At 43.9% G+C, this 12,998-nt stretch overlaps 1 protein-coding gene across 1 annotated transcript; it reads left to right on the top strand.

The window, feature by feature from the left end:
• Positions 1-1,000: 1,000 nt before the first annotated feature.
• Positions 1,001-11,484, top strand: LOC311141039 (cationic amino acid transporter 4-like; the record flags this gene model as incomplete). Its single annotated transcript, XM_084176315.1, has 4 exons — positions 1,001-1,982; positions 2,179-2,897; positions 6,937-7,045; positions 11,267-11,484. 4 exons carry the CDS (start codon positions 1,001-1,003, stop codon positions 11,482-11,484), a joined length of 2,028 nt encoding a protein of 675 aa, XP_084032441.1.
• Positions 11,485-12,998: the final 1,514 nt, after the last annotated feature.

Below are 12,998 nucleotides of genomic sequence, written 5' to 3'. Positions count from 1 at the left end.
CTCTGTTGTCCGGCTGGACCACAAGTCCGTTGTTGCTGTATAATATTCCACTTGTGACAGCTCTGTTTCAACTTGTGCCTTGCATTTCTCGTACAACTCTGGGATGGCAACTTGAGAAAAATAGTTGCGTGATGTCATTACATACCGCTTGTCAAACGACCGGATCATGTTTTTAAAACCCTATTTGGTAACCGTGTTAATTGGTACCATGTCTTTGGCGACGTGAAATGTTATTGAATCTGTGATTTCTCTCTGCCGTTTGGAACCTTTCTGGTATGGTGTAATACTGGCAAAGGCATCCGAAATAGATTTTTGCTTTGGAGGGCATTGATATGCTTTGCTCTGGATAAGAGCGTATGCTAAATGATGTAAATGTGAATGTAAATGTCATACGAAGATTTGTGCTGCCGCCTTAAATGATCGAACAAATTTGTCGTGTTGCCTCGTGTTGTTGCAACAATTGCAAGGCACTTTCGACAAAGTACTTGTTTTTGGTCAACATCATCCTGTCTGTAGCCGAAATATTTCCATATAATTGACGACGCATTTCTTTTTGCAACCAAATTCTCAATTTCGGTCTTTTTCGCCTGTTCCTCGCTCATCATTTCGTCACGCGCAAGCAGAGGCTGCATGTCAACCACGTGCAGCAACGAACTCCGTGTTTAAAATAATAATAATAATAATAAACTGTGTATCCAATAACCCATAAATCGGAGTAAATTACGTTATATTAGACAGATATAATGCTAGTTTAACATTTAAAATATATATATATTGTAGACTGATATATGTTTACCTTACTAAATCGCATGTTCTGAGATGTGACTATTGCGGATGCATACATCGCAATGTCAATGCTGAAACAATATATCGTGCAGCCCTAGTATGTATATATAATTTTGTCTCTCAGGTCAGTTGATCAGGAGGAGAATGGATCCAGTTTGAGCATCTTCACTGATAAGATCTTGACTGATAAATTGCTGAGTGGGATCCTGTAACCATGGCGACCTGCGGGCGTGGCTGCATCCCAGCAGTGCGTTTCTGCCAAAGGCTGAACCGACTGAAGACCCTGGATGATGACTTGATGGTGACGTCAATGAAGCGCTGCCTGACCATGGTGGACCTGGCCCTGCTGGGTGTTGGGGGCATGGTGGGCTCTGGCCTCTACGTCCTGACTGGCACTGTGGCCAAGGACACCGCCGGACCTGCCGTGGTCCTCTCCTTCCTCATAGCAGGCATTGCCTCCCTGATGGCCGCCCTCTGCTATGCAGAGTTCGGAGCTCGCGTGCCCAGAACGGGCTCAGCCTACATGTTCACTTATGTTTCTTGTGGAGAGATCTGGGCCTTTCTCATTGGCTGGAACGTAGTGTTGGAGTACATGATTGGTGGGGCCGCGGTGGCGCGGGCGTGGAGTGGTTACCTGGACTCCATGTTTAACCACACTATCCAGAACTACACAGAGAACTACATAATGAAGTGGAATGTTCCCTATATCGCCCACTACCCTGACCTGCTGGCCGCCGCAATTCTAGTGGTTGCCACCATCTTCATAACCTTCGGAGTGCGAGTCTCCTCTTGGCTCAACCACATCTTCTCCGCCGTTAGTCTGGTTGTCATACTCTTCATCTTGGTGTTTGGCTTCATGCTGGCCGACCCAGTCAACTGGAGCCAGAAAGAAGGAGGTTTTGCACCGTTCGGTGTGTCTGGGGTGATGGCGGGCACAGCCACCTGCTTTTACGCATTTGTTGGCTTCGATGTGATTGCAGCCTCCAGTGAGGAGGCAAAGAACCCCCAGCGAGCCATTCCCATGGCCACAGCCATCTCCTTGTGCATGGCAGCCACAGCCTACATCCTGGTCTCCACTGTCCTCACTCTCATGGTGCCCTGGCACTCCCTCGACCCCAACTCAGCCCTGTCTGATGCATTCTTCCGCAGAGGCTACAGCTGGGCTGGCTACATCGTGGCAGTAGGGTCCATCTGTGGTAAGTGTCTCTTGAAAGACTTAGCCACTGTAACCACACCAATGTATCATGTCATTGAGTTTCTTTGGGTTAGTTGATGATATCATTGATTGAAGGGCAAATGTGTATGACTTTTATTTATCTTGACTTCATACAGTAGCTCTCTGTTTTGATTGCATTGATAATCATGTGACTCTCTGTCCATCCCCTCTTCCAGCCATGAACACGGTGCTCCTCAGCAACCTCTTCTCCCTCCCTCGGATTGTTTACGCTATGGCGGAGGATGGCCTCTTCTTCTCCTTCTTCGCCAAGGTCAACCCTGTCACCAAGGTCCCTGTGAATGCCATCTTGGTGTTTGGCCTCCTCATGGCCGTCATGGCCCTCATCTTTGACCTGGAGGCCCTGGTCCAGTTCCTGTCCATCGGCACCCTCCTGGCCTACACCTTTGTGGCAGCCAGTGTCATTGTGTTGCGCTTCCAGCCTGAGAAGGAGAAGACCAGTTCCAAGGCTAACTCCACTACCTCCCCCAACCCCAACTCCAACCCAGAGCTCTCGCCCGAAGCCTCAGAGTCCCAGATCATAGCTCAGGATAGCGGGGAGCTGAAGGAGTACGAGTCCTTCTCAGACAAGTTACAGCTGGTGGAGATGCAGAAGACCAGGGAACGCAGCGCCCCAGGGGTGTTGAAGGCCCGCTGGGAGCCCTACCTGGGCAGGGTGCTGGGGGACTTTGAGCCGGGGGAGGTGGTGGCCTTCTCTGTGCTGGCGGTGATGGTGAGCTCTGTGTCCCTCTGTGCCGTGTTTGTGTTTGGGAGTAACCAGCTGCAGCTGCCTACGTGGAGCTTCGCCCTGCTAATAGTGGTGTTTGGCTCAACCTTCCTCATCAGCCTGGTCATTATATATGCCCATGAACCTCATATCAACACCAAAACCTTCCAGGTGAGCCAAACAGATTCTCAGTTTTGCATGTTATGTCTGCTGTGTAAATGCAAAGCAGTTTACTTTTACTTTATTGAATATGCCTACACATAAAGTTAGGGAAGCAGAACTAAACCCTCACCTTATAATTATTAGTTGTATAATTTTGTCTGCCTGCAGAGTTTCAAGCAGAACACCATAGTCCCCTGTAGCTCAGTTGGTAGAGCATGGCGCTTGCAACGCCAGGGTTGTGGGTTCGTTTCCCACGGGGGGCCAGTATGAAAATGTATGCACTCACTAACTGTAAGTCGCTCTGGATAAGAGTGTCTGCTAAATGACTAAAATGTAAATGTAAAATAGTCCCTATGCCCAAGAACGCCAAGGTAACTTGTCTAAATGACTATCGCCCCGTAGCACTCATATCTGTAGCCATGAAATGCTTTGAAAGGCTGGTCATGGCTCACATCAACACCATCATCCCAGACACCCTGGACCCACTCCAATTTGCATACCGCCCCAACAGATCCACAGATGATGCAATCTCTATTATACTCCACACTGCCCATTCCCACCTGGACAAGAGGAACACCTATGAGAGAATGCTGTTTATTCACTACAGCTCAGTGTTTAACACCAGAGTGCCCTCCAAGCTCATCACTAAGCTAAGGACGCTGGGACTGAACACCTCCCTCTGCAACTGGATCCTGGACTTCCTGACGGGCCACCCCCCAGGTGGTGAGGGTAGGGAACAACACATCCGCCACGCTGACAATCAACACGGGTGCGTGCTTAATCCCTGTTCACCAAGACTGCGTGGCCCGCACAACTCCAACACAATCATTAAGTTTGCCGACGACATGACCTGGTAGGCCTGATCACCGACAACAATGAGACAGCCTATAGAGAGGTCAGAGACAACAACCTCTCCCTCAACGTCAGCAAGACAAAGGAGCTGATCATGACCTACAGGAAATGGAGGGCCGAGCAAGTCCCCCATTCACATCGATAGGGCTGTAGTGGAGCGGGTCGAGAGCTTCAAGTTCCTCACATCACTAAGGATCTATCATGTTCCACACACACCAACACAGTCGTCAAGAGGGCACGACAATACCTCTTCCCCCTTAGGAGGCTGAAAAGATTTGGCATGGGCCCTCAGATCCTCAAAAAGTTATACAGCTGCACCATTGAGAGCATCTTGACTGGCTGCGTCACCGCTTGGTATGGCAACTGCTTGGCATCCAACCGCAAGGCGCTACAGAGGGTAGTGCGTATGGCCCAGTACATCACTGGGGCCGAGCTCCATTCCGTCCAGGACCTCAAAACCAGGCGGTGTCAGAGGAAGGGCCTAAAAATTGTCAAAGACTCCAGCCACCCAAGCCATAGACTGTTCTCTCTGCTACCGCACGGCAAGTAGTACTGATGCACCAAGTCTGGAACCAACAGGAACATGAAAAACTTCTACCCCCAAGCCATAAGACTGCTAAATAGTTAGTCCGGGTAGATATTTGGTTAACTATTTTTTGTTAACAAACTATAGTTTTGGCAAGTCGGTTAGGACATCTACTTTGTGCATGACACAACTAATTTTTCCAACAATTGTTTACAGACAGATTATTTCACTTATAATTCACTGTATCACAATTCCAGTGGGTCAGAGGTTTACATACACTAAGTTGACTGTGCCTTTAAACAGCTTGGAAAATTCCAGAAAATGATGTCATGGCTTTAGAAGCTTCTGATAGGCTAATTGACATCATTTGAGTCAATTGGAGGTGTACCTGTGGATGTATTTCAAGGCCTACCTTCAAACTCAGGCTCTTTGCTTGACATCATGGGAAAATCCAAAGAAATCAGCCAAGACCTCAGAAAAATAAATGGTAGACCTCCACAAGTCTGGTTCATCACTTCGGAGCAATTTCCAAACGCCTGAAGGTACCACGTTCATCTGTACAAACAATAGTACACAAGTATAAACACCATGGGACCACGCAGCCGTCATACCGCTCAGGAAGGAGACACATTCTGTCTCCTACAGATGAACGTACTTTGGTGTGAAAAGTGCAAATCAATCCCAGAACAACAGCAAAGGACCTTGTGAAAATGCTGGAGGAAACAGGTACAAAAGTATCTATATCCACAGTAAAACTAGTCCTATATCGACATAACCTGAAAGGCCGCTCAGCAAGGAAGAAGCCTCTGCTCCAAAACCGCCATAAAAAAGCCAGACTATGGTTTGCAACTGCACATGGGGACAAAGATCGTACTTTTTGGAGAAATGTCCTCTGGTCTGATAAAACAAAAATAGAACTGTTTGGCCATAATGACCATCGTTATGTTTGGAGGAAAAAGGGGGTTGCTTGCAAGCCGAAGAACACCATCCCAACCGCGAAGCACGGGGGTGGCAGCATCATGCTGTGGGGGTGCTTTGCTGCAGGAGGGACTGGTGCACTTCACAAAATAGATGGCATCATGAGGAAGGAAAATTATGTGAATATATTGAAGCAAAGTCTAAAGACATCATTCAGGAAGTTAAATCTTGGTCGCAAATGGGTCTTCCAAATGGACATTGACCCCAAGCATACTTCCAAAGTTGTGGCAAAATGGCTTAAGGACAACAAAGTCAAGGTATTGGAGTGGCCATCACAAAGCCCTGACCTCAATTCTATAGAACATTTGTGGGCAGAACTGAAAAAGCGTGCGCGAGCAAGGAGGCCTACAAACCTGACTCAGTTATACCAGCTCTGCCAGGGGGAATGGGCCAAAACTCACCCAACTTATTGTGGGAAGCTTGTGGAAGGCTACCCGAAACATTTTACCCAAGTTAAACAATTTAAAGGCAATGCTACCAAATACTAATTGAGTGTATGTAAACTTCTGACCCACTGGGAATGTGATGAAAGAAATAAAAGCTGAAATAAATCATTCACTCTACTATTATTCTGACATTTCACAATCTTAAAATAAAGTGGTGATCCTAACTGACCTAAGACAGGGAATTTTTACTAGGATTAAATGTCAGGAATTGTGAAAAACTGAGTTTAAATATATTTGGCTAAGGTGTATGTAAACTTCAGACTTCAACTGTACATATCTACCTCAATTACCTCGGATCCCTGTACATCGACTCAGTACTGGTACCCTGTGCACACTGAGTATAGAAAACATTCAGAGCACCTCCTCTTTCCATGACATAGACTGACCAGGTGAATCCAGGTGAAAGCTATGATCCCTTATTGATGTCACTTTTTAAACCCACTTAATTCAGTTTAGATGAAGTGGAGGAGACAGGCTAAATAAGGATTTTTAAGCCTTGAGACAATTGAGGATTGTGTATGTGTGCCATTAAGAGGGTGAATGGGCAAGACAAAAAATGTAAGTGCCTTTAAACGGGGTATGGTAGTACCAGGCGCACCAGTTTGTGTCAAAAACTGCACTTCACTGTTAGTTTACAATTGAAGTTTATGAAGCATGTGACAAATAACATTTTATTTGAGGAAATAGCCTGTTATATTTCCCTAAGTCCTTATGTAGTTATGATAAACTAAGAATACTCTGTGTGTTTTAAGATTCTCACAGCCTTTTTTGTAGCTGTCTCTCCACCTTTAGATATGATACATTCTACTCAGTCTTACTAGAGCCCAGTAGACAGGAACTCAGGGAGAAACATTTAATGTGACATTATCAGCCAGCTCTGAAGCTGAGTCACAGCAGACACTCACTCTCTGCTGTGTGGTCGATCTGCTCCGCATACAAAATAAAAGCTGTTTCTGTGACTCATATCTGAGAAGCAGATGTTTCTGTGAGCTCAAGCAGGACCCAGGTTCCCTCTGGCACCAACCTAATATAACATATTGTCATTAAGACCTGATCATTCTGCTGAATTATATTAAGTGCTCCTTTTGGGACTTTTAATATTTTAGTCAAGACTTGTAGTCTTTTAGGCTCTCCAGCTTCCTTTTTGTCAATGACAAACACTTATTGAATTGAGGAAGTCTATGATTATTTCACACATTTTAATACATGTCAGAATGATGGTTGTTTGCTGTTGTCCTTTTTCTAGGTACCCTTGGTCCCATTCATCCCTGGTGCAAGCATCCTCATGAATGTGTTCCTAATGCTGAAGCTCAGCCCTATGACCTGGATCCGCTTTACCGTGTGGGTGGCTGCAGGTAAGATTACTTCCGCTGATGGCACAAATGTGTGTTGTTTGAGGACCATGTGCTATGTAGCACAGACACACCCTGAAAACCAAACATCATGTCAGACAGAACTGGAACTGTTGCATTCAGTGGTTGAAATACTGTGCCTCTTAACCTACGTGGATCGACAAATAGTATGGATACTTAGTACTGGTTGATCATAGACAACAGGACATGAAACAGGGTTTTATTAAATTATTAGTACATAGTACATGTTTGTATTAAAACATATGCAGGTTACTTTTTGCATTTACAGAGAGTAAACCCACCAAGTAAATCAAGGCCTGACTGGACAGTGAGTGAGTTAACCCTTTCCTAGCCAGCGCCTGCTGCAGTTAGAGGATGTTAATTGGCTGTAGAGTTCGCTGTCAGCAAAGAGGATCAGCAAGGAAACATGATTAGCTGTATGAGCTCAGAGGTCTTCTGGACCATGTAAACCCTTTAAACACATCTGTCTGCAGGGTTAGGGAGTAATGGATTACATGTAATTATATGTAATCCGTTACCAATTGTAATCCGTATGTTACTAAGTAAAATATTGTAATCAGATTAGATACTTTTGAAGAACTACATTTACATTTACATTTACGTCATTTAGCAGACGCTCTTATCCAGAGCGACTTACAAATAGGTGCATTCACCCTATAGACTAGATTACTTCTAGGACTACTTTTAAATTCAGAAAGGATGTTTGCACAAAAATTATTTGACATCTTTCTGTTTTCTCAATGACATTGAAATAGAATTGAAAAAAGGCTCCTGTTTAAATTTGTTCAACCTGAGCGAGTCAGACGACAAATCAGAGACCACTATGAAGACACCAAATGCGTTTGATGGTTCGCGGGAAAAGAGCAGGAATAACCTGTTTTAAACTACAGGCCAAGCTACAGTATGTCTTCCAATGGTGCGACTGCTGTCGTCATCCAAAGATGATCCAATTTCAATAAACGCTTGGAGGTAAGGACGACAGCAGTGGTAGTAGTTTACTGGCGATACTGTTATCACTTATTATTGATATCTAGGCTACATAGCGCATTGATGTGAATCACACTGCTGCTCTCTCATTTATTTGTGGCTTACGTATTGTGGTTGTTGTGGATGGCTGTTCACAAATGTATATGCTGTGTATTTTAACCCAATAAGGGTTGAATTGAAGAAGTTTAAACTGCTTATCAATCATTGTTTTTGCGATCAGGAGTGTATTTATTACGGAAACCATTTACTGTTTAAGAACCAAATGGAAGCAAACAGAGCAAAACAAGAGTTTCTATTGGACAAATAGGTCCCTCCCCGTTTTGTTCCGTTTGCTTCCGTTTAAGAAACGTTTTGTAACAGAATCGGAGTAATGAATACGCCCCAGTGGACAGCCAGGGAAAAATGCACTCTTGCAACAGCTGCAGTGCGGATTCCAGCCTATGGAATAAAAGTTTGAGTTCATCCCTTCTAAACTCCCTTGTGGTATTGTGCTCCATACTGTCAAAAACTAGTTTATTTTAAGAAGACCACTAGTGGCGCTTTTATTTTCTTCATGGAAAATTACCATCTAGTTTTTCACATGCAAATAGCACTTTCGGTAGTGCTCAAAGCACGATATTCCGAGGGCAGCATTTTTTTTTGCAGCTCGAAGCAATGAGCCCAATCAGTCCTCCGTGACAACAAAATAAAAAACAACAGATTAGGCTAATTCGTCCTTCGTTTTTGGGTTATGCTCAGATAAAACCATCTGGCTAATCTATATTTCCATATTAATCTATATTTCCATATTTTCAAGTCCTATTCTTGAAGATCAAGGGGTATTACATTAATTGGAATGACTGGAAATCTGGCAGACCATGTTTTTTTAAAATGTAAAGATCGTATTATTATCTGTAGTAGAAAGCAATGGGTAAGAAGAAGCCTACATAACCAACCCATAAAGTAAAATGCAACATCCATTTATGGCCAGCTATGTAAACTCTAACATTGATTTATCCTGCAATAGATGTCATTCATTTTTGTCTTCTTCTAATGCATCTTAAGCAGGTTTACATTTGTTGGGATGAGTCTTGTCCTTGAGGCAAAACTGAGCAATTTCCTCTAGATGGGCCAGCTGCATTGTAAAAATCAATGAAAACAATAATGTGCTTTTTGGTCTTAATTTAAGGTTAGGGTTAGGCATTAGGGTTAGCAGTATGGTTAAGGTTATGTTTAAAATCAGATTTTATGACTTTGTGGCTGTGCCAGCTACTAACATGTGCCTCTTAAGGGGAAAGTAATCTAAAAGTAACTGAAAGTAATCTGATTACGTTACTGAGTTTGGGAAATCCGAATGTTGATTGCAATTTTGTTCAGGTAGGCCTAACTAATAACTGTAACGGATAACATTTAGAAAGTAACCTACCAAACCCTGCCTGTCTGCCTACAGAGGCTTCACAGGGAATATTGGTTAAGCCATGTCTAAGTAATCAATTCCTAGCACCATATTCCTGCTATAGCTGTGTCTTCTGAATGGAAATGCGCATACAGGATGACAGTATAACAATAACATGTTTGTGTGATTCTGATTACAGTGGGGGAAAAAAGTATTTAGTCAGCCACCAATTGTGCAAGTTCTCCCACTTAAAAAGATGAGAGAGGCCTGTAATTTTCATCATAGGTACACGTCAACTATGACAGACAAATTGAGATTTTTTTTCTCCAGAAAATCACATTGTAGGATTTTTTATGAATTTATTTGCAAATTATGGTGGAAAATAAGTATTTGGTCAATAACAAAAGTTTCTCAATACTTTGTTATATACCCTTTGTTGGCAATGACACAGGTCAAACGTTTTCTGTAAGTCCTCACAAGGTTTTCACACACTGTTGCTGGTATTTTGGCCCATTCCTCCATGCAGATCTCCTCTAGAGCAGTGATGTTTTGGGGCTGTCGCTGGGCAACACGGACTTTCAACTCCCTCCAAAGATTTTCTATGGGGTTGATATCTGGAGACTGGCTAGGCCACTCCAGGACCTTGAAATGCTTCTTACGAAGCCACTCCTTCGTTGCCCGGGCGGTGTGTTTGGGATCATTGTCATGCTGAAAGACCCAGCCACGTTTCATCTTCAATGCCCTTGCTGATGGAAGGAGGTTTTCACTCAAAATCTCACGATACATGGCCCCATTCATTCTTTCCTTTACACGGATCAGTCGTCCTGGTCCCTTTGCAGAAAAACAGCCCCAAAGCATGATGTTTCCACCCCCATGCTTCACAGTAGGTATGGTGTTCTTTGGATGCAACTCAGCATTCTTTGTCCTCCAAACACGACGAGTTGAGTTTTTACCAAAAAGTTCTATTTTGGTTTCATCTGACCATATGACATTCTCCCAATCCTCTTCTGGATCATCCAAATGCACTCTAGCAAACTTCAGACGGGCCTGGACATGTACTGGCTTAAGCAGGGGGACACTGCAGGATTTGAGTCCCTGGCGGCGTAGTGCGTTACTGATGGTAGGCTTTGTTACTTTGGTCCCAGCTCTCTGCAGGTCATTCACTAGGTCCCCCCGTGTGGTTCTGGGATTTTTGCTCACCGTTCTTGTGATCATTTTGACCCCACGGGGTGAGATCTTGCGTGGAGCCCCAGATCGAGGGAGATTATCAGTGGTCTTGTATGTCTTCCATTTCCTAATAATTGCTCCCACAGTTGATTTCTTCAAACCAAGCTGCTTACCTATTGCAGATTCAGTCTTCCCAGCCTGGTGCAGGTCTACAATTTTGTTTCTGGTGTCCTTTGACAGCTCTTTGGTCTTGGCCATAGTGGAGTTTGGAGTGGGACTGTTTGAGGTTGTGGACAGGTGTCTTTTATACTGATAACAAGTTCAAACAGGTGCCATTAATACAGGTAACGAGTGGAGGACAGAGGAGCCTCTTAAAGAAGAAGTTACAGGTCTGTGAGAGCCAGAAATCTTGCTTGTTTGTAGGTGACCAAATACTTATTTTCCACCATAATTTGCAAATAAATTCATTAAAAATCCTACAATGTGATTTTCTGGATTTTTTCTCTCTCAATTTGTCTGTCATAGTTGACGTGTACCTATGATGAAAATTACAGGCCTCTCTCATCTTTTTAAGTGGGAGAACTTGCACAATTGGTGGCTGACTAAATACTTTTTTCCCCCACTGTATGTAAGCATGTGTTTTGGTCCTAACAGTATGTGTTGCACCTCTCTAGGTCTACTGGTGTATTTTGGCTATGGGATCTGGCACAGTAAGGAGGGCCTGAGGGAGCTGCAGCCCAAGGATATGGCTGCCAGGTACGTGGTGCTCCCAAGTGGCAGCCTGGTAGAGACAGTCCAGTCAGTGCAGCCGAACGGACATGGAGACGCCAGCGCCCTCCACACCACCCCCTCCCCCGCCCCGTCTGCTGAAGAGCAGCAGGCAAAGAGATGATGTGTAGGAACTAGGAAGGGAGCCATTTTTATTTCAGTGGGCCATTATCATCTATCTGCTCCTGCTCATACATTACCTCACTCTCTTCTCCTCTGACTCCTCTCTCGTGACTGGCCTCATACAGTCAGTGTGTACTGCCACAAGGCTCTGTTTTTCTGCATTAATAAGCACACATCACACGATGGGACTCTCATTATGAAACATATTTATTTTAACATAATTTATCTGTTAATATGGGAACATAGTAATAAAGCTATCTAGCATTGTTTAGGATATTGCTATTGGTTTTAATCACTGTATTTATTTAAATGGTAGATAAACCAGCACAGGTGTTATTTCCTTGTTAGCATTGCTCTCAACTCCTCAATTGATCCCCTTTTTAACGTCTATCTGTCACTCACAATTGAATGTGTTTGGAAGTAGAAAGGTGCTTTTGATCATAGCATACATTGAGTCATGATGTATTAATAGTTAATTTGCTGCATGTTTGTTTTGCAAGCACTGGAATGAGTGGACCTTTGTTTACACACACCCATGTACAAACACATATTCAAATTCACTCTCTCTCTCTCTCTCTCTCTCTCTCTCTCTCTCTCTCTCTCTCTCTCTCTCTCTCTCTCTCTCTCTCTCTCTCTCTCTCTCTCTCTCTCTCTCTCTCTCTCTCTCTCTCTCTCTCTCTCTCTCACACACACACACACAAAAGCATTATTCTCGCCTGAGGAGAGTCTAGGTTCTGTCAGTGGATCAGGTGGATCCACTTACAACCCCTGGTGGCTGCTCAGCCAAACGCAAATCATTTACATACATTTTCTGTTTTAATGATTATTTAGGACTTGATCTGTTTCATGTAGTTTCTGAGTTCTATTTTGGGATGTTTTTGTATCTCGTTTCATATCCTAATGACCCGACTCCACTTGTTAATGCTCTCTGTCTCCATCACATGAGATTGCAGTCTCAATCAACTTAATCTCTACTGAGAATGGGTTTTTCCCATGCACAATAACTAGACAGCGGCCCATTCCCCTTCTGTGTGCTAGCATGAGATTAGATTATACAACCATCTGATAAAAAAGCACCTGGATTATTCTAGCTATTGTTTTGTTCTCATTTCTCCTCATACACAATAATAATAATAATATGCCATTTAGCAGACGCTTTTATCCAAAGCGACTTACAGTCATGCGTGCATACATTTTTGTGTATGGGTGGTCCCGGGGATCGAACCCACTACCTTGGCGTTACAAGCGCCGTGCTCTACAAGCTGAGCTACAGAGGACCACAAGAGGGATAACGCGAGACAAGAGTTATAAACATATGTTTTAATATATGCTTTTTGTAAAGCAAGCACAAACCCAGTGCATGATGTACCTGAACAGGGTATTTGGTGGTGCTGCTGCTTAGACGCATATTAACAAACAGGGATTGGGTGTTTTGTCAGACTATGCCAGCCATAGGACATCCCTTGTCCTCATGAGGCCTCTGTAATCCGACAGATTTGCAGCAGTCCCTGCGGC

Source organism: Coregonus lavaretus, assembly GCF_964263955.1.
Source record: "Coregonus lavaretus genome assembly, chromosome: 14".
Taxonomy (NCBI): Eukaryota; Metazoa; Chordata; class Actinopteri; order Salmoniformes; family Salmonidae; genus Coregonus; species Coregonus lavaretus.
This window is presented reverse-complemented; position numbering and strand designations above follow the sequence as displayed.